Below are 25,639 nucleotides of genomic sequence, written 5' to 3' on the forward strand. Positions count from 1 at the left end.
ATGTGATGTTTTTCTTATTGCCAGCTATGGTTGGGCAACTGGATGCATATATTGGCTATCTGGGATTGGTTCCATTGCTGCTTTTGTAGGGGGTGGGATGGGATTAAAGAAAAGTTTTAAAAATGATTGTGTGTTCTGTTAATTATAGTTCTGAAAAAGACTGAAAAGCGGAATCAGCCAAAATCGGAATCTGCAGGTCAGACCCATAAAAAAAAAAAAAAAAAAAAATCAACTCTCTCTACCTAGACTTATTTAACTTCTCTCATTCTGTCGGATCAGGCCTGACACGTTGTTGGTTTTGGTCTTTTCATGGCATTTTTTGACATCAAGAAAATCTTCCATCTTTCTAGAAGAAGCAGAACTGTATGTCCTGTGTGTGTTATTTCCTCTTACTTAGAGGGGAGTGATGTTTCCCATAGTGTGTTAAGATGCACATCTGTCAGCTGTCGTCTTTATAGCTTATTATCACACCAGCATGTTCACGTGCCCGCTCATGTTTTGCTGAATTTCTCTCTCTGTTGTATTTGATTTGGCTCCCTGTTGTTGGCGAGTTAAACATCTCTGTGGCAGTCAAATAAGAGTCAATAATTAGAGTTTAACAGCATTTAATGGGGACAAACGGGGAGGTATTAGCTCACATTAGCCCTGCTGTGAGGACCCCGGGGTGCTGTGATTGACAGGTGGTGGTGGTGGTTGTGAGGTGGGGGCATCAATGGTTGCCTAGGCAGCGAAATCCCCCCTCAGGGATTGTAATGAGCTTCTCCGTGGCCGGCCCTCCACACTGACCTCTGTCTGTCCATCCACCAGTCCACTTTATTAGACGTACTCAGCCTGAAAACTCTTATCTTCTTCATGTAAAACCTCTGCTGATGCTGTGATTGCATGTCTTTATCATGCAGTTTATATAAAGTAACAGTGGAAACTGTTGAATGTTTTCATTCATGATTGTTGTAAAACAAAAGCAACATGTGGCTCAGCTCATGAAACCCTTTGTTTCTGCTTTGTGTCTGGTCGGTCGTTCGTGGGAAACTCTGCAGAGGTCAGAGGACGAGTGGTTTGTTTGGAAAACACAGAGGAAGAACAGGGGAGTTAGCATTAGCAACAATAGTTACCATGGTACCCGTAAACAAAAAGCCACTCTTTCACCAACATCAACTGAAAATTTTAAGATTTCTTTGCAACTAAGCGTCTATAGGTTAGGGCTGGGCAATATATTGATATTATATCTGTTGTTTTAGAGTGCTTGGTGCTGCTGCTCATCTGTGTGGATGCTCACGTTGCTGTTTATTGTTTTTGGTGTTTCCTGAAATAAGGAAGTAGACTAGGTTCTCTACAACAGCACTACAGCTGTGGTGGTGGTGAAAATTTCTTTTCCAGCCTGTAACTTGTGTTACTGTTAACTCGTTTCATGTTTGTTTGAGTTCAAATTATTGCAGAATCATTGCTGAGTGAGTAAAGTGTCTGTTTTTGAGTCGTAAAAAATTAAGAAGTAGATGTTTGTAAGGGTTAAATTGAGCGAAATGTTAATGAAGTTTGGCATGCAGGGACTGAACTCCAGCCCCAGTGTATTTTCAGAGCAGTGGGCTTTTGTTTTCAAGATAACAGGCTGAACTTTACATCGACAGCTAACAGTGTAGGACTCATCCTCACTTGTTATTGTCAGATCACAATGTTGCACTCGTCTGATGCTCCTGTAGTGTTCCCGCAGCCTGCCTGAGCCTCCTTGAGTCTGCGGAGACTGTGTATTTTAAATAGGATTTTCAGCCTATTTAATATACAGTCTGTTGCTACATATTGCTCCTTTAATGTTAGTCATAATGACTGTTTTTTATTAAATAAGTTGAAGAGCAAAAGAAATGTACTTTGACAGCATTATGATAATGAACAAACAAACTATCATATGACCTTGAGAGGCTCTATACATGGAAACAGCTGCTGGTGGAGGTCGCCTGATGAACTGAACAATCTGTTCGAAACCCTGCATGATTCTTTTATCTTTCTGTCTTCATTTCCATCATTATTCATCACACCATTTATTTTATGTTGTTTGAGTTCTGTTTTACATTTTTATTTTTAATTAACAGTCTAGACAGAGACGTTAAAAGACTGGGAGAGGCAGAAAAGGTTGGGTGACACGACAACAGAACAGATTCAAACTGAGGGCGATGTGCATACGTGGTGTCTGTCCAACAAGCCACCAGCACTGCCCTTCATTTAAGCAACAATAAAAGATGTTCTTCTAAATTATTTGATGACTAAATTAATAAAAAAAAAAAAAAAAAAACAGCCCACGCCACCGTCACTGGCTCTCTCACTCTCTATCTATCTCTATTTGTTTGCAGGGGACATCACTCAGAAGGGTTATGAGAAGAAGAGGCACAAGCTGATCAGGGCATATGTTCCACATGCTGGAGGTAATTTAGCAACCTCTGACCTGCCCCCCCTCACACACACAGCCCCCATAATATTCCCATACTACCACGAGGTATCGATCTGGTATCATGACAAGTACAGTTGCGATGATACTCGACTCTATCGATTCAGTCTTCAGCCGCCGCCATTAGTGAATGTAGGTTAAGACTCCCTAGAGCTCAGCTTGGGCCTGCTCCTCCGTATCTGAATCCGAACGTGCTGTAGTCGCTCAGACACACACACACACACACACACACACACACACACACACACACACACACACACACACACACACACACACACACACACACACAGGCCTCACTGCAACTAAAACACGCACACACATCCATCACACACCCTGGGTTAGTCTTTATCATTTATCACAGCAGGGATGTAGCTTTATGGGTCACAAGATACCGAGGGATATTCTGTCCTACAGCGACAACACAACGACCACATTATTATAATTTTATTTTATGTTATTTTTCAATTATTTTGTTTATGAAGTCAGAAAAATATAATTTTTCTGCCGAATCAAATCATCTCCATGTTTGTTTTTTCTTTTTTTGCACTGTATTTATTGCTTTTGTGAAACGTGTCTGTGCATATGTGTGTGTGTCTCTGTGTGTATGTGTGTGTGTCTGTATGTATATATATATATATATATTTGTGTGTGTGTGTGTGTGTGTGTGTGTGTGTGTGTGTGTGTGTCTGTCCGCCTGCTTGTCTGCTTGCTTCTGTAGGTATGGAAGGGCCCATGTCTCATCGGGCCCCGCTCGGCCCTCCCTCTGCTGCCCGTTTCCACCGGCGGCGAACCTCCGGCACCAGAGACGAACGCTACCGATCAGGTACAGAAGCTACACCTGCACAACATCCACATCGCTGCGGGGAAGATGCTTAAAATGTGCTGAATTAAACATGAAACTACAGGAAATTTTCCTTCCCTGTTTATCAAAAACATGCAGATGTTGTTCTAGCTGTCCAATTAATGCAGCTGTCAAGTCTACTTAATTAAACTGGCAGGATGTGTTTGCTATTTAAATTAGCACTTTAGTAAATACGTATTGCAATTCCATGAAGCTGAGGAACTTTACAGAAACAGCTCAAAATCTTAAAAATACTGGATCCTACACTTTCCCATAATGTAAATCAATAATGTGACCCTTCCTGCTTTGTAACCAAAGTAATTCAAACTGTTTCCCCAGTTTGTAATGCAGGTTTTCTGCTAAAAAAGTGGTAATGTTTAAAATCAGTCAGAGTTATTCTCTCAAACTTGACAAAACTTCACCAGAGCCACAGAAATCTTTTCACAGTTTCTCTTGTCTGATGTTCATGTTAAATCACTTGTATTGCTAATATTTCCTCCACAGGTTGCACAGCTTTCATGTCAGCACATTTTTTATAAATTACCAATATTTTTTGTTACACTGAATAAGCGAACTCCGACTGGTTTATGTGATTTAAAACTAGAGCCGAGTGCACCAGCTGGACGTGAAAAAAAGTAGGGGTAACTCTTACGTCCGTCTTAGTTCACCCAAAAATGAAAATTCAGTCATTTTCATTAGAATTTTGAGTTTTGTGCTCAACTCAGATTCTTAAGTTTAGAAAAAGTTTTGCCAGCTACTGGCTTTTAGTTGAGATAATTAAATTTTCTTGTTTAGCTAAACTTAAAGCTTCGAATTTTAGAAACTCAAAACGTATTTTAAAAAAGTCTTGAGTAAATTCATTGATGTGAAAGTAAATGTTAATTTTTTTATATTTTCAATTAAAACTATTTAGTTGTTCAGGCACTGAAAAAAAAAAGACGAATCAGGTTCACAGCTCACTGTGACCAATTTTTGAAATGTTTTTCTTTTTAGTTTCTAAAACTCAAAGATTCAAGTTTATCTAAAGAAGAAACATAAATGATCTCAACTAAAGATTATAGGATTTGAAACTGTGTATTTCAAAGCTGAAGAGTTTGAGTTGGGCTCAGAACTCCACTGCAGTCTGTTGCCTTGAAATGTTACGTCTCAACTACTTTTTTTTTTACAGTGCAGGTGTAAATGTTGAACTCAGGTGCAACACAGGGCTGAAGTCTAATTGGTGCACTAGTCATAACCTGAAGTTGGTCGTAACTTTCAGATGGACGGGACGTCAGACACAGGTGTTTATCCAGCTGATGCACTCGGCTACTTAAATCAAAATATATGTAGTGAAATTTATTTCTTGAATTAAGATTAAATTAAAAAAGAAGAAAACACGATGCATCTCTAGCTTTGAGCAGTGGAGTCCTTTTGGAGCCAGTGAGCTTCTTCTGAGACGAGTCATACAAACGTTAACTCGCTAAAATAAATAAACAATTCATGTCATTGGTATCTAAAGATAACTGGACCGATTGTCACTGAGGTCGATAAATAAACAGGTATTTTGCTCCATTTTCCATTGAGGGCAAGAAAAGTATTTTAAAAGTCCAATCTGCTTAATTCAAAGAACACAAAACACACAAACTGAGTAAAACAGTGAACTCACCCAGAGAAATTTCCTTCTCTACCTTTGTGTGAACGAATCTCCTCCTCCCTCCTAGATGTCCACACCGAGGCGGTGCAGGCCGTGTTGGCGCGACACGTGGAGCGGAAGGTGGCCGTGCCGATGCCCTCCAAGAGACGCTCACTGGTGGTGCAGACCTCCATGGACGCCTACACGCCGCCAGGTGACGAGACATATACCAAAACACACACATGCACTCCTCCTCCACACGCTGCGAACATATAGCCATCTTCTTAAAGGGATAGTTCAGATTATTTGAAGAGTGGTTGGATGAGGTACTTTGGAGAAGCGGGAGGAGTACACAGTGTAGGAAGTTAAAAATAACCCACAGAACACAGGAGTTGTTGGTCGACCACTGCCTGAATCTTTTTGTTATTGTGTGACTTTGTTGCTTTAAAGGTTAGTTTGGATTCAACAAAGTCACACAATAACACAAACAAACTAACGGTTCAAGGTAGTTTCAGACCAACAGCTCCTGTGCTCTGAGGTAAAATGACTGGTTTCACAGTGGAGTTTGGTTGGTTGGTACAGAATGATATTTGGCTCATATAACAGCAGTTTTCCATCAGAAAAGTACCTCATACAACCACACTTCAAATAATGTTCAAACTATCCCTTTAAGTCAGTCAGTCAGTCTGTCCTTGAGTGGAGAAGTGAGGTAGTTTAAGATTCATGTTTGGACAGGAAGTTGATTTTTTTGACCTACTGAAGTGTACATTTCTTGGTGTCAGTTCAAAAGTAGAATTCATTTAAATTCTCAGAGTAGTGTCTTTGAAGAACTTGATTTATTCATTTTCCAGTGACTTTGAAATAATTGTGCGATTTAAAAAATGCTTGGAAAGTGAAAACTCACTCACCCAGACACACACACACACACACACACACACACACACACACACCGGTTATCTGAGACGAAATGGGTTGCACTAAGCCTAAAATGTGACCCCAGAGAGGCTGCCTTGTGCCCAGACAGGATTATGTTGTAATGCTGTGTCTCTGCTTCTCAAACGTTTTATATTCTGACGGAGAGACACACTTCATTTCTCCAAAAAACTGCAAACATGCACATTTCCTGAGGCATGCAAACCCACTGACATGTTTACAGTGAAAACAAACCGCAGACAGCTGTAATGTCAGCTACTGTAACTACTGCCTGGCATGAGAAATAGGAAAAATCCTGATTATTAGGTATTTTTTTAAACTGTTTTTGTGCGCTGTGTAACCACAGGACGCTGGCTGAAATGGGATGCTGACCTTTCCCTCAGATATGAGCTCATTATATTGAACATAATCAGAGGTGATAACATAATTTGGGTGTTGATTGAATCTTAATGAAGGAAATGTAATAACTTTGTTCACCGGTAATTTCCTTTTTAACCTTTGAGAAAATTTTTAAGTGAACCTGACGTCTCCACAAAGATTCACATAATCATGAATGCTAGTTTTAGCTCGCTTTAATGATGTTCTGACATCACGTTTTAGAAAAATCTGTGCAGGAAGTCGAGTGAATCTTCCTGTTCTGTTACTTAAATGTAAGATTTATGTTCACAGTGGTGTTTACTGGCCTCCCTGCGCCTGCTCCTCTGTGTTCAGCTAATTAACTCTTATTTAAAGAATTAAACTCAGTCTCTGTGGTTCTTTTCTGAACTGCCGCCTGAAGCCAGTTTTAACTAAATTGGTTCTTGTGGCTCTCCTACGTGAGCTGACTAATTATTGACATTTCGGGTCTGCGAGCTCAAGAGCCGGCAGTCAGCGCCGCCACTTTGACATCATGAAACTTCAGTGGTGAGGTGTTGAATCAGTCTGCTGCTGTCTGACTTTGAGACATTTTGCTGAATTGAGACAGTTAACTTTAAAACCCAAAATCAGATCTGAAAACTTAAGTACAGTTTTAGTTACCTCTTGCTTTTATGACTTGCACTTTGAATAAGGACTTAAAAAAAGCCATTCAAACCATTTTAGAGCAGATATATAAGCCAACTTCATGTTTTTGTCTTCAACAAAATGAGTGAATGAATAAATAACCTCAAAACAACTTAAGCATGTTTTTCTTGAACTATAAATGTTACATTTTTAAATAAAAGGCTGTTGTCCTTTCAATGTGGTCAAATTTATGACACATGATCTTTTAAAACTTTTTTTAAATTAATATGTTCTTTGAAACTAAAGCAGACACGTAAATTAATGCTTGGTCACAGATAAAAAGGTTTAAATTTGTGTCTCTGCACGGTCTTCAGTGATTTGGCACAAAAAGACATTTGTCTTTAACACACAGCTAAATTAATCTTGACAGGTAACCTGCCAACCTGTAACATGGTGCGGACTAGTTCACTGGTATCAGTCGCCATGGTTACTGAGCAGGGATTCATTTAAACCACATTCATGGAACGAATCTGTCACTTAAATTAGCCAGACTTTTCCTTTATCCACGTTGATGGAATACCCCTCTGCTCTGAGGAGGACGGCGTCCACACATTTTTGTCATACTTGTTATATAGTGTATATGACCATAAACCAGTTAAGTCTTTATTAGTCCCACACTGGGAGAGTTTAAAGTGTCACAGCAGCAAAAATATAAAGCAGCATCAATAAATTATCTAAATATCTAAATAAAGTATAAAAATATAAGCAAGAGGACATATAAAAAATGTGAAAAGTTAAACAGGAAATATAAAAATAAAAAATGGGAACGCTATAAAGAGGGGAAATATAAAAACATTATACATTATATACAATAAAGAGACTCAGCAATATACTTTTTAATCACTTGTTAACATGTTATATTTTTTAAATTTGATATATAAGAAAACTGAACTGTAAAAACACCAGGTTGTGGTTTTACACAGGCTTAGAGACTTTTTCATGGTTCACATTTAAAAAACACAGACATGACAGAGTTTTGTTGCATTCATGTGGATTCAGGCAGATTGTAGACAGCAAACCAGATGTGAAGGACATAAAAATTATTTCAGGCCCAGAAGGAATACATTGAAACGGCATCCAAAGTTAAAATATTTTAACTTTTTTACAGAATTTCTAAAGAAAGAAGAAAACAAAACCCGTCTGGACAACAAGAAGCTGATCATTTTGGTGCAACGACACTCAGAATTACATGACCGTGTTTAGTTTTGCCGTTCTGCCGTTCTGATGGACTGTTTGGTTGTTTTTCTGGTTCCGTCCAGCAGGTGTCCTGCGTCTGCCTGAATCCATGTGAATGTAACATTAACTGCTCCTGTGATCAGTTTATAAAACGTTATGTTAATGTTCTATAAAGGTTTTTTGTTGTGTTTGTGTACATTTCACTGTTCATGTTGTGATTTCTGTTAACAAATAATGGCGGTTACTGACTCTCACTAGGCCTGTCCCCCCTGTGCTCAGACTCGTCGTCGGGCTCAGAGGAGGAGGCGGGGCCAGGTGACGACATGTCGGGCATGGAGCACTGGATGAGCCGCCCCTCCCAGTTAGGCCCCGCCCACCTGGGCTCCACCTCCTCCTCGTCCTCGTCCACGCAGAGCGGAGGCAGCGGCAACGCCGGGCGGCTGGCCGACTCGCTGGCGCACACGCACATCTCGCACCTGGCGCACACGCACCTGGCGCACACACACCTGGGCCAGTCGCACCACCAGCAGAGCCACCTGTCGCAGTCGCACCACGGTAAGATTTTACCGGTTCTCACTGGGTTCTGTTCTTACAGACTCCAGTCCAAATTTATCAAGCATTGAACTTTTCTCTCTGACTGGATATTCAATGGAAATATAAAAGGAGAAACGCCAAAAAATATTTTTCTGTATTCATATTTGTGAATTTGCTACATGTCAGTTTTCAGTACTAAAGGGCTGCAATGAATGATTATTTTCATTAATCAATCAGTTTTTTGGTCCATAAAATGTCAGAAAATGTTAAAAAATGTTGATCACTGTTTCCCAAAGCCAAAGATAACTTCCTTGTTTTGTCAACAACCCAAAGATATTCAGAATTTAGATATTTCTTTCTTTAAAAAATGGCTCAAAATGATAAATTGATTATCGTCTAATTGTTGCACCTCTACAACACTTGGTGCCACAGACACACGTTGGTCAGTACCAGTAAGTGTTGTGGTTTGATAACCAGACCTGCAGAGTATCTGCCTTTTTCACCAGTGAGAAATCTACTGTTGATTCTATTTTGCTGCCACTTCAATACTGCAGTCTGTTTTCATTCATGATTCTAACCTCTGAGATGAATTAAAGTTTGCATCAGTGTGCAGAGCTCAGTTTAATTCACCTGCATTGTATTTGTGCATGCAGGTATCGGCCACCTGTCTCTGAAGAGGAAGGGAGCTCTGAGTGTTGCAGAGAACGGAGGATCTCTGCGACGATCCTGTGAGTTTGGATCTGACATGCTGTGGCCACCGCCGCTGGAGTCAGACGGTAGGTCCAACACATTAACACCTGTTTTATCTGTTTCAATCACACGTTTAAATACAACCTTCACTTCTTGGACTAAGTGTCAGAGATTTCCAGGAAAACAGACTCTGGGAGGTTTATGTGTTTTGTGACTGATTTTAGGCCAAAGTCAGACAAAAGATCTGAGCTGCTGCTGACAGCTAACAGCTCCCCAATAAATGTGATTTATTAGAGCGACGTTTTGATCACAGATCAAAGAGGCTGAACTGGGATCTGATGATTGGTCCAACTTCAGTTGGTGTTTTGATCCTTCATCTGTTAAAAGCTTTTGAATGAGCTGTGCACATTAAAGCTGGGCTGCACCAACAAGGATTCATTTTTAAACATGCTTTAACTTTAAATTAAACTAGCTTAAAATTAAGAACGATTACATCTAAACCTCTCTTTAAACCTCTAAACCTAGATTAACTTTAATTCTGTTGCACCAAAACTTTAAGGAATACAGAGTTTCCAAAAGTTAACAGTCTTCCATCCTCTGTTAAACTTTCTAGGACCAGAACTCAAATAGAATTTTTAGTTATTTTAATTTGGGTAAGAAAGCATCTTAATTTTGATATGTAATCCAACCTTCCACTATATTTATATCATTTCAGATTTACTAAAAGGAGATTAATTTTAATTGTGCAATGTTAAATCAGAATTTTATGTTTGTATTTGCTTAACTGAATGAATCTTTATTGGTGCAACTCAGTCTGTACTCTTCATTTCTGGATGTTTAAGTTGAGGAAATCAGTTAAATGTGATCTGATCATGTTCAGAAAAGCAGGTTCTGTGCAGAAATGGTACTTTATATCATCGAACATGCTTTCATTTAATTACGAGTAAACAAAGGAATATTGTTTTGGAGCAGGTATTGTGTTGAAGAGATGTCCCGCCATGCACCAGAACTCATTCACTCCTGTGTGTGCCAGGGATGTGACCCACATTCACAAAGAAAAGGACCATCGTATTGTGTTAAATTGTCCATAAGAGCAGTTAAACAAGGCACTTGACAAAGAGCACAGTGATAAATATGAACAATGAGTCACCACTGGCTGTTTGTGTCTGTGTTTCCGTCCACCTCTCCCTCTCTGTTCTCTCTCCATCTGTCCCCCCCCTCCGTCTCCCTGCAGAGAACCACTCGGCCCCCCCGGATGTGACGGGCTACTCGTCGGACTCGTCCCACTCCCACACTGAGCGTCACCACATGGCCAACATGGGAACCATTGCCAGGAACACGCAGAAGTATGGCAATGCCGAGCGCATGGAGACGGGCGACGGTAAGAGTCATCTCCTCCGCTGTCACACCTTTAGCTGCTCCCAACTGGAGCCTCTGAATAAAGATGCTGAAGACGGTCGGATAAAAATAGAAACTCCTTAATCAGGAGGTGAACTCAAATTGGACCACCGCCTTAGAGAACTGACCAATTACACTGTCTGTTCATGTCACTCCCCTGGATGAACAGATTGGACTTTTTTTTTTTTTTTTTGAACCTTTTATTGTTTTTTAAGCATCTCTGTTCTTTTTCAGCATGCTTCACAATCATGCAGTCACAGTTAGAAAACTGAGAGCTGTTCACAACAAACACAGTCTGGTTCATTCAAGCTGAGAACTGAATGTTTTCCTCAAGAAATAAAAAAATTATTCAACTCTTTTCTGTGAAGACATCTAAAGGCTGTTTATACCTGGTATTATATGCAGCTTGAGTGACCAGTCTCACCCCCCCACCCCCTTTTTTTTTGCTCTATATGCAAAGAAACATGTAGCTACATCAGTAGAAAACTAAAGTTATGAAAAGTATTTTTGAAACCACAAGTTTAAAACAATATAATATTTGTTAATTGTAGTATTGAACATACTGAAGCTCTGCCTGAAATTTGTCTTGAAGCAAAACCAGAAAGAAGAAATAACTTAATGTTTAACATTCACTAAATTGAGAAGAAGGCCCAAATAATTAAGAATTACTTATTGATGGTTTTTTACAAAGTTAATAAAGTTTCCCCAAACTCTATAACTCTCAAAAATGTGAGATTCTTTAAGGGAGTCTGGGGTCTTTCTCCACAGGGACAAAGATGTAACCTATATTTGTAACTGTGACCTGTTTACCATCAATAAATGTTGAAGTCAGTGAAATCAGTTGAATCAGTGTCTTCAAACAGCTGATAAATGTTGGCAGGTAGATGCATGTCAGACATGAGTGTCCTCTGTTACAGCAGTACCATGACTGACAGTGTTTTTAACAACAAAAGAAACAACTAAATGTGCTGCATTTAAGGCCGAATTTACAAGAAGGCAAGAATAATTAATAATTTGTTGTGGAAAATGTTTCACAAAGTTTATAAAATTTCTCCTCGCTCATCAACTCACAAAATTGCACAAATTTTCAAGGAAGTTTGGGGAAAACAGCTGTTATATAAGCCTAACATTGTTCCCTGCAAATAAACCAGACTCCATGGTCAAAATCAGTCATTTTATTTCACAGAACACAGGAAATGCTGATCCACTGTTGCCTCGGCCTTTTAGTTTGTTTGTGTTATTGTGGGACCTCTGTATTTGACAGAGTTAATTTCTGATTCACAAAACTCCCACAATAAAACAAATAAACTAAGAGATCGAGGCCCAGTGACTCCTGTGAGATAAAATTACTGATTTCACCAATGGAGTTTGGTTGGTTTGGAGCGAGTGATATTTGGCTTGTATAACAGTGGTTTCCTTTCAGAAAACATTGTCTGATCGCAAAGTAAAGGGGTGAAAATAGCCTTAATATAGCGGACACTTCAACGGAACTTTTTCAGTGGTTAAAACACGTGTTGCTGCTGACTCGTCCACAGCAGGACATGTTTAGCTTCCATGCTGGTGCCCCTCTCTGCGTCTCTGAAATACGTGTGTGCAGGACAGCCTAATGTGGCCCAGGACACGCTGCTGAAAAAATGTGGTCACACGCGGGTCAGACCGCCTCTGAATGTGATCTGAGGGATCAGATTTCAATGCATCTTGTACTTGCTGTCCACGTGTGATCGGATCATCCAGGACGCATGTTAGTACCAGGTGTAAACAGCCTCCCAGACATTTAAACCATGATCACAGATCAAATTCTAGTCACTTCTATCGTTCAGCACTTGAGGTTTTTGAATTGTTATTGATCAGGTGATGAGGACTGTCTTAGAGGGAATCCAGGCCACCGCTTTCCTTTTCCACTGTGCAGATTTAGTCCAAAACATGATCCTCACCCCGTGTGTATGTGTGTGGGGTTTTTACAGGTGTTCCAGTCAGCAGTCGCGTGTCAGCTAAAATCCAGCAGCTTGTGAACACGCTGAAGCAGCCTCGCAGACCTCCGCTACGAGAGTTCTTTGTCGATGACTTTGATGAACTTCTGGAGGGTTAGAAACCGTCTTTGATTCTGCATGACTCATGATTCTGTCTGATTTAAGTTTACACTGTGTCATCCAATCTATCTTCATACTTGGGAGTCATCATGAGTGTTTCCTTTAATAACACAGTAGATTGTGTTGGACAGGTGAGAACTCGTGCTCCTTGTGTTCAGGTGTTCAGCTTCACCTCACCTCATTCTATCAAGATGTAAAACAAGTTTTTGTCAAGCGGGATACAACCCAGCTGCATCCATGAGTGCAAAAGCTTAGAGGTAAATTCATTAGACACAAAAAGGAAACATGGTTTTGTTTGTCTGGGGCAGTGCTGCAATGTAAATAAGTACAGTTACTCAAATACTGTACTTAAAGGGTAAAGGAAAGGGAATTTTTCAACCTGGATGAGCACAACAACTTTTGAAATCAGTCCAGTATTGAGGGAGATTGCTGCAGTGCAGCAATGTCCATCAAGATAAGTCCAATCACAGTGTGTGCTTTTGTCACTAACAGGCTCAGTTTGTTATTCCGAGTGTCTGACAACATTATGGAAAAGATTTTTGCAGAGATTAAGAAAAACAGAAACAGCTGTTTTATTTTTCTCGTCAAACCCACCAGACTCCTTTTGAAAAACTGTAATTTTATCTTTGTCATGGTTGTTTTCACTCAGGCTTGAGAGAAACGAAATAAAGCTCATCAAAAGTGTTTTGGTTCGTCTTTTCACTGCTCCAACAATCACCAACTCTGGTTTGGTTGAAATAAACTCTTGATTCACAGAGTTACATGTGAAATTATTGAGAGGGGAGCAAGAGGGAATATTTTCACATCTCACTTGATAAATCAGGAGTTTATTTCAACCAAACCAGAGCTGCTGATGGTTGGAGCAGTGGAAAGATTAACCAAAGTGCTTTTTGTGAGTTTTATTTTGTTTCTGTTGAGTTTGATTGAAGTGTGTTTATTGATGATAAATTTACAGTTTTTCAAAGGGACTTTGGTGGGTTTGACGGGAGCAGTAACAGCTGTTTCTGGTTGAACAAAAGGGATCTTACTCCTTGAAAAAGGTCTCTCTCTTTCTATAAGACACTTAGAATAACAATCTGAGACAAAAACAAGAACTTTTAGTGGACGAACTTTGACGGTCTGCAGTTGCTGAGATGGATTAGTTGTAGCTTCGCTTGGCTTCCACCAGCTGCAGCTCTCTCCCTCAGTCCTGGACCAGTTTCAAACGTTTTTGTTGCCGTTTGTCACTTAGACGCAAAAACATGAGAAAATAGACTCCAGGTTGAAAAATACAAGAGTTACAATTTAAGCACAAATTTGAGGTACTTGAACTTTCCTTTACTTCACTATGTTTATCTGACGAATTTAGATTGTACACAAAACATACATGAAATATAAATTTTATAAAACTACATAATAGTTTATACAAATACAGCAACATACAACAATTAGCTGCTTAATTAGACAAATTTGTCAACTGACTAATTAATCTATTAAAAAAATCTAATTGGCACTTATTACTAATACTAATTGTTTAAGTCATTTTTCATGTCAAAAATATTTAATTGTTCAAACTTTAAGATTTGCTGCTTTTCCTTTTAATAACTTTAATTTATGTGTAATAATGTTGAGGTTTGCACAAGGTGTCACTTCAGGCTCTGGTTCATTGTGACAATATTTCTCACTATTTTCAGTTTTTTTTGTTTTTTTTAAATTGATTAAAGGAGAAAATAATGAGAAGATTAATCCATAATGAAAATAATCATTAGCTGCAGCACAAAATAGTTCAAAGTGAGCTCCACCTCAACCAACTACAACAGTAAAATCCTGCTTTTACATTAATGCACGACTCAGAATCATCTAATGAGATCAGATATAATAGTAAATCAGTCACATTTTACTGAACTGAGTACTTTTACTTTGAATACTTTAATACATTTTCCTGATTATACTTACATGCTTTTACTGAAGTAACACTTCAGTGCAAAACTCTGACTTGTAATGTATTTAGTTTAGGAACAAAATTCAGTTCAATCAGTCATATGAAAGTTTATTTACATGTTACTGCAGCACAGCAGTGTAGTTACAGCATGTTTGCCCTCGTCACTCCCTGCAGCAGTCATTTGTGCACAGAGAGAAGGATTGAGGAGTGATGATAGCAGCCCCAACCCCCCGGGACTGATGTCAGAGCCTGCAGGTGGATGCTGGGGAGGTGGAGGCGCTGAACGAAGCAAAGCATCAGCAGCAGTGAAGGTCGGAGCGATGCTTGCAGAGCAGTGAAGCTGCAGCAGGGCTCGTAGAGCAGACGGAGAGCTCAGCTTAGATAGAGCACCAGATGGAAATGATATGTTGGATAGGTGAAGCAGAGAGCGAGGCAGCAGCAGCAGCACTGCAGCGCAGGTTGACTGTCTGAACTGAATCACAGGGTTTGCTCTATCAAACGGACAGTTCACCTCAACATTAAAAAATGTTTCATCTTAGCTGTGGTGCTTCTTATTCGTCTGTACAGTTTTGGTGTGAGTTGCAGAGTTTTTGAGATTTCAGCTGTAGAGATGTCTGTCCAGAATAATGGACCTCAAAGAGCCACAAAAATACATTTGACAAACTCAGCAGCAGATTTGGTATTTTAAACATGATTGTAGGGTGATAGATTCCCCCCATCTAAATCCTTCCCTTTGTCTCCTTCCCATCCCACCACCCTGGATGTAAGGAACATGGAGAACAGTTATATTAAGGACTGTACGTTTTCTGTTTTTGCCTGGTGCATGTTGGCAGCCCTGTGTTCCAACCTTGCGGTATCTCTGAAGTCAAGAAGCCATCTTTGTCAGCTTGTCAGAGACGTCTCTGTTTAACACACCAGTCCAAGTTGGAGCTGTCACAAAATAACAGGACTTCGACACGTAAGGAATTCTTTTCAGCAATATGCTTAAGAGCATCTCTGAAACCCTTGGACTCCCCCAAACCATATCAAAGAACGTACCCGATGCATTTTGGGTGCATCGTTGATGGTAAAGTGTTCATTTTATACAATGTGCTGGGTGTGAAATATGTTCTGTGTATGAAATTAAAATGTTAACTGGTTGGCTTGGTTCTTGAAGGATAGTTGCATGTTCTGCCAGATTGCTTTCCAGTTTGAGTTGGAGCTGTTTGAGGAGAGGTCTGCCTTCCACAGTAGGAGGGGCTTGCAGGACGCTTTGTGTTAGACAGAATATATTGTCAAGACTCGTCCGCCGGGGCTGGTCAGAGCTGTATGAAATGGATGTGTGGGGAATCATAAATGAACTCAAAGAATGAAGTGCAGGGTAGATTAAGCATTTTCAGGTCAGACTTACTTTCTTCTTACAGAATCCATCAGTCGTATCGGTGCACAAAAGGAAGCACACATCTACTCATGGATGAGCAAAACATTAACAGTGTCCTTTGCTGAGCTGCAGCGTTAACAACACTGCTGTAGAAGTTCTGTAGAAAGAAAGCAGTTCCTACTAGAGCTGCAATGATTATTTAAGTAACTATTTTGATAATCAATTAATCAGTTTGAGGAAATTTTTAAAGAAAAAACTTCAAGAAATCTCTGGTTTCAGCTTATTAAATGTTGTTTTTTAATATATTTATTGAATTTTTCAAAATTAAGACAACAGATATATATCTGCCTGATTTATTATTTTCATATTGAAATATGAAAATAATGGTTACTTGCAGCTCCAGTTCCTACATGAAACTGTCTGTAACCAGGCCTGAGGATTTTCTCGATCAGCCGGATCATGATTCCTGGAAACAGACACTGCTGTTGAGTTTTCCAGAAGTTGCCATCTGGTTCCATTATACTGGAGAAAAGTCAGACATCTGATAACTGACATCTCTGAAAACTCTGCAACTCACACCAGAACTACCTAGATGGATAAAAAGCACTAAAAAGAAAAATTTTGATTCTGTCTGCATAAAAACCTGCAGAAACTGTCCTTAAAAGCCACTCATCGCTTTTTAGACTTTGTTAAGTCAAGGGATCCTATACAGTTCTGGAAAGTAAATGTACACAGAGAGAGTGTAGAAATATCTTGGTTTTTATTGTATTTTTTACGTCTGTCTCACACCCGTATGTCAGTATAACGGCTGATTTCCATCTAAAGAGTCTGATGGAACAGATAACGGGGACCAGATGAAGATCAGCCTGCTTCATACAGTAGAACACAAAGTTCTTCAGGGTGTTTTGAGACGTATATAGTATGAATGTTGATCCCAGGGATCTCTGTAGCTCATCATGTCTGTCTGCTGTTTGCTTGGCTCTCAACCATCTGGCTGCTCTTTCTATCTTTGTCTCCTCATTTCTGCTCTGTAGTCTTTCTTTGTCTTTTTTTAGAAACCTTGTTTTTTAGTTATTTTTTCTGTTTTCTCGTGCATTTTGGACATGTTTTAAAATGTGCTGTAAATAACTGTTGTGGTCAAACAGCAGATAAAGTGTAGGTTAGGGTTGATGTAGTGGTTAATTCATCCTGGAAAGACGATTTATGACAAAGGCTCAAGGTTGAATCCTTCCCCTCCGCTGCCTCCTCTCAGCCTCCCTGCTGTCTTAAAGTGAATCAGCTGTCCACTCACACATTTTACAAATCCCCACAGTACAGCTGTGTTAGTAACAGGTACGCCTAATTAATTATCGGTGTATTTGAGTGTGATTACAGCTTCTTTACAGCTGTCTCACTGCTACTGGCTTTGACTAAATGTTTCCATGTGGTGTTTTCACGACCCGACTACAGCAAACAAACTGTGAACCGACAGCAAAGGTTTGTGAGCCGCGCGCTGACGACGGTGTCTTTCTCTCCTCCCCGTCTCCAGTCCAGCAGCCGGACCCCAACCAGCCACGGCCGGAGGGGGCGGAGATGATGCCAGTGCGGGGCGAGGCGCTGGGGGTGGTCACCAACTGGCCCCCGTCCCTGGAGGCTGCGCTCCAACGCTGGGGAACCATCTCCCCCAAAGCCCCCTGCCTCACCAGCCTGGACACGGCAGGGAAGCCCCTCTACGTCCTCACATATGGTAACCAGACGCTCCTGCAGTCCAGTCACTTATTTACATTATTTATTTGTGCAGCAGTGAAGTGAGCTAATTGAGCGTGTTAGTGATCTAAGAATTAAAGTTTATTCTACTGTGAAAATTGTTCTGGATGCTTCAAACATTAAAAAAGAATTACAGCAGAGAGTTGAAACATAAAATTAACCTTTTAGGGCTTTAGGGGATAAAATACAATACAAAGATTATTAGTGAAATCAGGAAATAATATTGCCTTATAACAGACGGAGTTGTCAACTAGTTACAGTCGGTCAGAATCAGTCAACTTGGTTGATTTAAAGGTCTGGAAACAAGAAATAATAAAGAATGTCACTAGATTCTGATGATAAGTCAAGATGCAGTTTTTACCTAAAGGTTAATGTATATCAGCAATCATGGAGTGTATTTCTGTATTTTTAAGGATAATCCATCATCAAACTAAGTGTTGATGGTACACAGGTGTGCAGCAAAATAAAATCATGCAGAGAAAAAGCTGACTTCCCGCACACTGTCAGCGGGGAATTTATTTTTTTCCTATCCACCTGTCCACCAAGAGTGCATTAGACAACACTTACTTTTAATTATAATCCATGATAAAACAAAACTGATTCTCCAGTGACCTCTCCCAACCACTGAAAACTCTTAAATGTCATCACTTCAGGGAGTGTTTTTCTTTTATCGACTCTGTGTCCTCAAAATAGAAGTGGAGGAACGTGCACTCATATCCTGTGAACTCCCTCTGTCTGTCTCTCTCACACCCTCCTGTCCTGTGTCCTGCTCCCTGCAGGGAAGCTGTGGTCTCGCAGCATCAAGCTTGCCTACAACATCCTCCACAAACTGGGCAGCAAGCAGGAGCCCATGGTGCGACCGGGGGATCGGGTGAGTCACGCTCCTCCACCACCTCACACGGGTTTTAGTTTCTGGTCTTTGTGCGGCAGTGTCGTCGGTTTGTGGTTCGTAATTAACCCTCGTGTATAAAACGCGATTATTACATATTTATTCATACGTTGTTTGTGTTTTTTAAGTTAATGCTGCATTAATTTGTATTCTTGCTGAGAGTTAGATGAGAAAATTAATTCTGCTCTCATGTCTGTAAACAAAATCTGAAGCCACAGGCCTGCAGTCAGTTAGCTTAGCTTAGCATAAAGACTGGAAAATAGGGGGAACAGCTCTCCTGGCTCTGTCCAGCGTTAAGAATATCCATACACTTTTTGGCTGTATTAGTATCTGTGCAGGGAAACATCCTCATTTATTCTGTCCTCTGTCTTCGTGATGGAAACGTCCCCTTTTCAGTTTGATCTGGACCAAAATTAGATGTGTGAAACCTCCCTGGATTACGTCCATCTGGTCCAAACAGTGGACTTTGGTCTGGCGAAAAGAGAACCATGTTTCAGTTTGTTTCTGGTTTGAAAAGATTTTTTGGATGGCACCGAAGCAAAATGAGGAGCAGATGGAGACGGGCAGAGACCAGATGTTTAATTGACATCTGGTCTGATGACTTTATTGAGAGTCAACTGGAAAAAAAAACTCATAAAAATGCAACACTTTTCAGTTGTTGTGTCACTTTGGTTGTGCTGGTAGTAGTGATATAATAATAATAATAATATTATGGTGACAAGGATGTGAATCTGTTCATTCATCTCTCTCCATAAACGGCCACTGAAGTCAGGCTACCTGTCGCACTGTTGCAGCTCACATAGGAGGGCAGGACGTAGGTATGACGTGAAGTTCTTTAATCCACTTGGATAATTGCAATATCAAACCAAAACTAACTGGACCAAACATAAATATTGTCCAAAGAAAAATTAAATCTTGGTTTGAACTTTCAGGTGTGAAAGCACCCCACGATCTCTTCTTTTTGCCAGACTGAAGTCTGAATATTTGGTCTAAAGATCCGTACCGAACAGTAGGTGTGAAAACACCCTGAGACTCTTCTTATCTTAACTTAAGATTTAAGTGAAGTTTCTGTAATATGGGCTCAGATGAACTGAATTGACAGATATGAGAGTGGTGTCAATCTTCTCATCAAACTGTTGATTAAAAAGCAAATAGGACTTTAAACACAACTAAAATTCTCCAATAACCTCCATAAATAACTTTCTCAGCTGTGCAGGAGCCATGCAAAGGTTTAGAAATGGACTGTTTCTTGTTCCCATCGCCTCTGACTCCGTTTTCTTTCTCCCAGGTGGCGCTGGTGTTTCCTAACAACGACCCCGTGGCCTTCATGGTGGCCTTCTACGGCTGTCTGCTGGCTGAGGTGGTCCCTGTTCCTATAGAGGTCCCCCTGAGTCGCAAGGTACTTTATGAAACCCACCTAAAGTCACGCCCCGTCCGTCACCTGGCTGTCTGTAGCTTATCTGTACCTGTCGCTGCTGCTCTCCAATCCCCTTCCTTTAGTTTTTGACATTATTCCACAGGATTAGTCTCTCTATGGGAGGTCAGGTAATTTATTTTTTTACAGGGCTGCTGTGTTATGTTAATCCTCCCTGCTCCGGCCACGTCTGTCTGTCACCTCGTACCCAGCAGCTTCAAACTCCCGCTGACTTTCATTTCAGTTTGGTTTGTGTGGACATCTCAGGGATTCTGCACTCTGCTGAAACAATGCTTTCCGGCTTCTGTCTCAGCTGTTTGCTTCCTATAAGTATTTCTGAGAGAATAATCCTGTCTGCGCAGTGAGCAGAAAAACATGTCAGAGACCCTGCAAGTTTGACAAGCCTGAAACGAGTCTCCTGCTGCCCTGCTGCTCTGCACAGAGACACACTGTCATCAATTAGGTCACAACTGTTGATCCTGTCTGAAGGAAGTTCCTACTTTGACAAAAACCTTCTGGAAAAGAAAATGCAAGTTATAATTTTTTTGTGACCCTGCTTACAATTTGTTTTCACAGGGATGTCACGGTACCACAAATTTCATAATCTACAGCAGTACCAGTTAATTCCATGATTCTCGATACCCAATTCAACAACACAGCAAAAAACAAAAACAAAATAAATCTCATGAACATATTTTGATAACAGATGACACGGCTTGAACAATAAGGAATCCAGACAGTAGCTACTACTATGAGCTATGGTTATGTTAGCTTAAACATGGTAGTGTGGAGCGTTTGACCATTGTGAATGTTTTATAGTTTCATTTAATGCATTAAATGCAAGCCGCCATGAAAGCACATAATGAATAGTGCTCCCTCCCTGACTCATAAACAACATGGAGTCACACATGTGACATCAAACAGTGTGAGTGAAACATGAGACATCAGTGTGCAGCTATCAGAGGTTGAGGGGCTCGGACATCTGGAGGGATCTCAGAGTGAAAACGCTGCTGCTTCACATCGAAAGGAACCAGCTGAGGTTGAAGGGCTGGAAAGTGTTGATGGAGAGAGCGGCGTCATGCTCTGCAGCCTGCAGCTACTGTGACCTGACCGCAGATGTGGACGGACGGACACCCGTCAGAACAGTGTTGTGTGGAAACTGCAGGAATAGTAACAAACTTCTTTCATCCACCCTTTGGAGTACACAACATGTGGTCAGTCTTAAGCTACATGATCGATATCTTCCATTATGGAACTTGTAGAACTTGTAGGCGTACATGCTGTTTCTGTCAGGTCTTCAAGAATTGCATTCCTGATGTGTCAAAATACCGTTTTAAGTTAAATATTGTGGTGCTGCAGAGGAGTTCTGGTTGACGTATCATTCTCTGGACTTCAGAAAACATCTTTGTTTAGTTCAGATCCCTGAAACAAATAACACACCATAATCATTTTAATGTGTTTTTCAATAAAAATGAGAATAACAATGTAGAATTATCCTTTCATCTAATATTGCAATTGCAATATCAGTTAATATAATTGCAATTAGATATTTCTTCAAAATGGTTCAGCCCTGGTATGAAAACAGACAGTTCTTATTACCGGATGTTGGAACTACTGAAGTCTGGGTTTACTGAGCCAACTCAAACTGTTAGCACAGTCCTTACAGAAGAACCAGAAACACAGAACGTGGACTTTGAAACAACAAATAAAATTTAGGAGTGAATGGATGCAGGATGTCATGTACTGCGATTTGTGCCACCAGTTTCCTCCACTAGACGAGATGTCGAGCTTCATCAGAAACGTCACATCACAGTTAATGAAAAAAGTGGACAAAATAAGTGTCACAGACAAGGAAGCCAGTATTGAGCTGTGTTATATTGGGCCACTAAAAATGTACTTTGGCCACCAAATTTAGGGGCTTGGTGGCCCATGGGGCCAGTACTTAAAATTATTTGCATCTCTCCCTGATGAGACCTGGCTGCTTGTCTCTGCAGCACAGTCAGCGAAGGGTCGACATGGTTACACGCTGATTACTGCTGCAGCAGAAAATGCCTTTTGCTGCACGTTGGCCGCCTCTCTTGAACCCCTTCCCCCATCCTGCGTTTGTGCTGCAGGATTTTCCATAAAATCTCCTTTTTCAACTGGAGAAAGTGCAGCAGCAGTGCAGCAGACATCACTTCTGTTACCAACACACCTGTGCTGCATGTGGACATGTGTAACGTTCATGTAAAAGTACATGCAACACTTCAGTATTCAGTAAAATATGAGGTCCAGTTATTCCTACATCAGCTTTTAAAGTCATTTATTGAAAGCAAGAACCTGATGACGGAGCCGACCGCTGTCTGCTCTCCCCCTTCCTTTGTCGTCCAATAGGATGCCGGCAGTCAGCAGATTGGATTCCTGTTGGGCAGCTGTGGCGTTACCGTGGCGCTGACCAGTGACGCCTGCCACAAGGGTCTGCCCAAGAGTGCAACAGGAGAGATCCCACAGTTCAAAGGTGAGAGTGAAAATCATCAATCATCAGCGGGTTGTTAAGGTCTGATGTTTCTCTGTGGGGGAGGGGTGGTCTGACACCGTGGACCTCATGAGAACACGAGTCACAGAGGAAGAAAATGAATGTTTTCAGTGTTTGAAAACAGACGTTAACACAGTCACGTCATTTTTATTATCGCACTCACTCATCCATTCACATGATGTGTGCGTCACGCTCCCTGCAGGTTGGCCCAAGTTGCTGTGGTTCGTCACAGAGTCGAAGCACCTTTCCAAACCTCCCAGAGACTGGTTCCCTCACATCAAAGATGCAAACAACGACACTGCTTACATAGAGGTGAGCTAACAGGCTAACAAACACACACGGTGACGGAGTGTCGTCTTCACTGTGGACCTCAGCTGGTTCTGTTGATTTTAACTGACATTCTTCTGGTCGTCTCACCAACCGCTGGACGTCTGACTGACAGAGTTTGATTATCAAACTAGAGTAAGAAATCTTTTTTAATCTAATTTAATAGAAGTGGCTGTATTAAGAAAATTTAACCTGGTTTCTAAACATCTAACTTGCTTCATCTCACACTTTTAACGTGGTTAAGTAAAGCATTTACCATTTTTTATATTTTACAAATTTCAAAGACTTAAATGCACTGAGCCCTGTTAAACCAGGTCTGAAATTATTGGTGGTGGCGTTATAATGATAGCAGAATTAAAATTTTTGATACAATACTTGTGTTAGAAAGGATCCTTGGTAACACTTTCAGTAGCTCTGCAGAAAGAAAAAAGAATCCTGGGATCATTTCTTTCTTTCTTTTTATTAACAGCCTGTAGAGGAAAAGTCCCTGAACCCCGTCTGGCTTTGTTCCTGCACCCCAAATTTAAGTCGGGACAATAAAAGACTGACCTGAACTGAGGTCTTGAATGACCATTAGATCATGTTTTTATAGCTTAATACTTTCAGTACTTTAATTAACGGATATTGAAAAAATAGGGAAGTATGAATACTTTCGACGGGTTATTAGGCAATTAATCACAAAAGTTATTCAGAAAAAGTGTCAAGCATTTCTGGTTGCAGCTTCTCCAATGTTAGGATTTGTAGTTTATATTATTTTTTTCATTTTTGTAATCTGAACATGTAGTACTTTAATCATAAAACATAACCACTGCTCTGCTTGTTTTTGTTATAATGCTAAAACTTTGCTTCAGGCTCACTGTTGATATTTAAACTGAGCATCAATGATGAGTCTGTTGGTCAATTTAAAGAAAATATAGTTGAACTGGACTGTTGGAGGGACTAAACAAGACATTTGGTGACATCACCAAGGACAGCTGAGTTTCTTAATTTTGGTTTAGTAATTTATTTCATCTTAATTTTGCACAGTTTATCTTAAAGATCTCGTCCACTCAGAAATGTTCTTCTTATGTTTATGTCCTCTAACATGTCTGACTGTAACTATAGTTTCTAGTTTGTCACTAGAAAGGTATTTTCACATTCCTTAACATGTCTTTGCACTTCCCTAAAATCTTAGATTCAAACGTACGCCAGGCAGTTAGATTTGGTGCACAACAAATTCAAAAACCAATCGCTGTCTAATCAAAGAAACCTGAAATCTCCAGCACAGAGTTGACTTGACTGAACAGAGAGTTAGCATTAGCTACCAAGCTAACAAACAACATAAACAAATTTAAGATGCTAACTATACTTACCATTCTGATACGTTTGCCAGTTGCCAGTTTTGGTTCACAGCAGACTCTGTCAGAGTCACGGGTTTTCACCCAGTCAGCTTGAACCGAGCGCGAGCAGCAGTGAAGGGCGAGGTGTGAGTCCAGATCCAGGACTTGTCAGTGAGGAGGAGGAGGAGGAGGAGGAGGAGGAGGAGGAGGAGGAGGAGGATGACATTTTTTTGGGGAAAATCGTGTTAAACAAAATGTTAATCATAGCAGAAAACATGTCCAGAGGTGTAACTTTGACTTAACTTAGTTTGGTTAGATGGATTATATTTTAATAGGTGAGCTTTTATATCAGCATCTTTACAACTTGCTGACATTTTCAGATGAACAAATAACCTTTCACGATGTATTTTAAGGGACCAAAATGCTCATCAAACCAAACATCTTCCTCTGTGTGATTTCACTGGTCCGTCTGTTGTTTATCTCTCAGTATAAAACCTGTAAGGACGGCAGCGTGCTGGGAGTCACCGTGACGAGGATCGCTCTGCTCACACACTGCCAGGCTCTCACCCAGTCCTGCAGCTACACCGAGGGTAGGCACACACACACACGCACGCACACACACACACACACACACGCACACGCACACGCACACACACACGATTTGGTCTCTGGATCTTGATTTAGTTGTTTAACCCTTCTCTCTCCCTCTCTGTGTGCAGCGGAGACCATAGTGAACGTCCTCGACTTTAAGAAGGATGTGGGTCTGTGGCACGGCATCCTGACGGTAAGACCTGCCTGCTAGAGGTCAGAGGTCATGACCTTCATTTCCTGTTTGCTTTTCACTCTCACCTCTCATATCAGGGGTTCTAAGGTTGTCAATCTATTCTTTGCAGATTAGACGATGAGATGATTACAAATACAAAATCAATTACACTACTTGTTAAAACTTTTTAGCTACTATTTAAGACAGTGTCACAGACTAAATCCTGTATTTGAATATTTGTTGACCATAACCAGAAACCTTGTAAAACTGACACAAATAGGATCAGAAACATGTTAAACTAAAAATCTGAAAGGGATCATTGTGATTGTCTGATTAATTACTGCTGGAGAATAACTGCAGTTATTGCACTTTTATTTTAGTTATTGAACGAGATCCAGTGGGTTTGTGCTAGAAAGACACTCATATTGCACATTAGGGGTCACTGGTTGCTGGTTTATAATTGGCTAGTTTGGATTATTTGGAGTATGGTTGTATGAGGTATTTATCCATAGACAGTGTATTACAGTTGTAATAGCAGTAGATGTCAGTCGACACGCCTCCAGTTTGGAGAAGAAGCAGATGTACTGGTGTAGGAAGCTAAGCACTGTCCTGCTGTGGACAGGGTCAGCAGTG

At 40.5% G+C, this 25,639-nt stretch overlaps 1 protein-coding gene across 3 annotated transcripts in view; it reads left to right on the plus strand.

Moving 5' to 3' along the window:
- LOC146307870 (disco-interacting protein 2 homolog C-like) overlaps positions 1–25,639 on the plus strand; it is a 71,980-nt gene that overhangs the window by 16,793 nt on the left and 29,548 nt on the right. Inside the window, exons 2-15 of one of the 3 annotated variants that reach the window (XM_084746924.1) lie at positions 2,343–2,414; positions 3,156–3,260; positions 4,979–5,104; positions 8,299–8,595; positions 9,228–9,350; positions 10,499–10,645; positions 12,627–12,746; positions 17,562–17,759; positions 18,559–18,650; positions 19,957–20,067; positions 22,456–22,579; positions 22,800–22,909; positions 24,731–24,833; positions 24,963–25,027. In XM_084746924.1, coding sequence (XP_084603050.1) covers positions 2,343–2,414; positions 3,156–3,260; positions 4,979–5,104; positions 8,299–8,595; positions 9,228–9,350; positions 10,499–10,645; positions 12,627–12,746; positions 17,562–17,759; positions 18,559–18,650; positions 19,957–20,067; positions 22,456–22,579; positions 22,800–22,909; positions 24,731–24,833; positions 24,963–25,027 — 1,793 coding nt within the window. The remainder of the gene's footprint in view (positions 1–2,342; positions 2,415–3,155; positions 3,261–4,978; positions 5,105–8,298; positions 8,596–9,227; positions 9,351–10,498; positions 10,646–12,626; positions 12,747–17,561; positions 17,760–18,558; positions 18,651–19,956; positions 20,068–22,455; positions 22,580–22,799; positions 22,910–24,730; positions 24,834–24,962; positions 25,028–25,639) is intronic. The other 2 variants (XM_084746925.1, XM_084746926.1) reach the window with 2 other exon arrangements.

Source organism: Lutjanus erythropterus, chromosome 21, assembly GCF_056507025.1.
Source record: "Lutjanus erythropterus isolate fLutEry1 chromosome 21, fLutEry1.hap2, whole genome shotgun sequence".
Classification (NCBI taxonomy): domain Eukaryota; kingdom Metazoa; phylum Chordata; class Actinopteri; order Lutjaniformes; family Lutjanidae; genus Lutjanus; species Lutjanus erythropterus.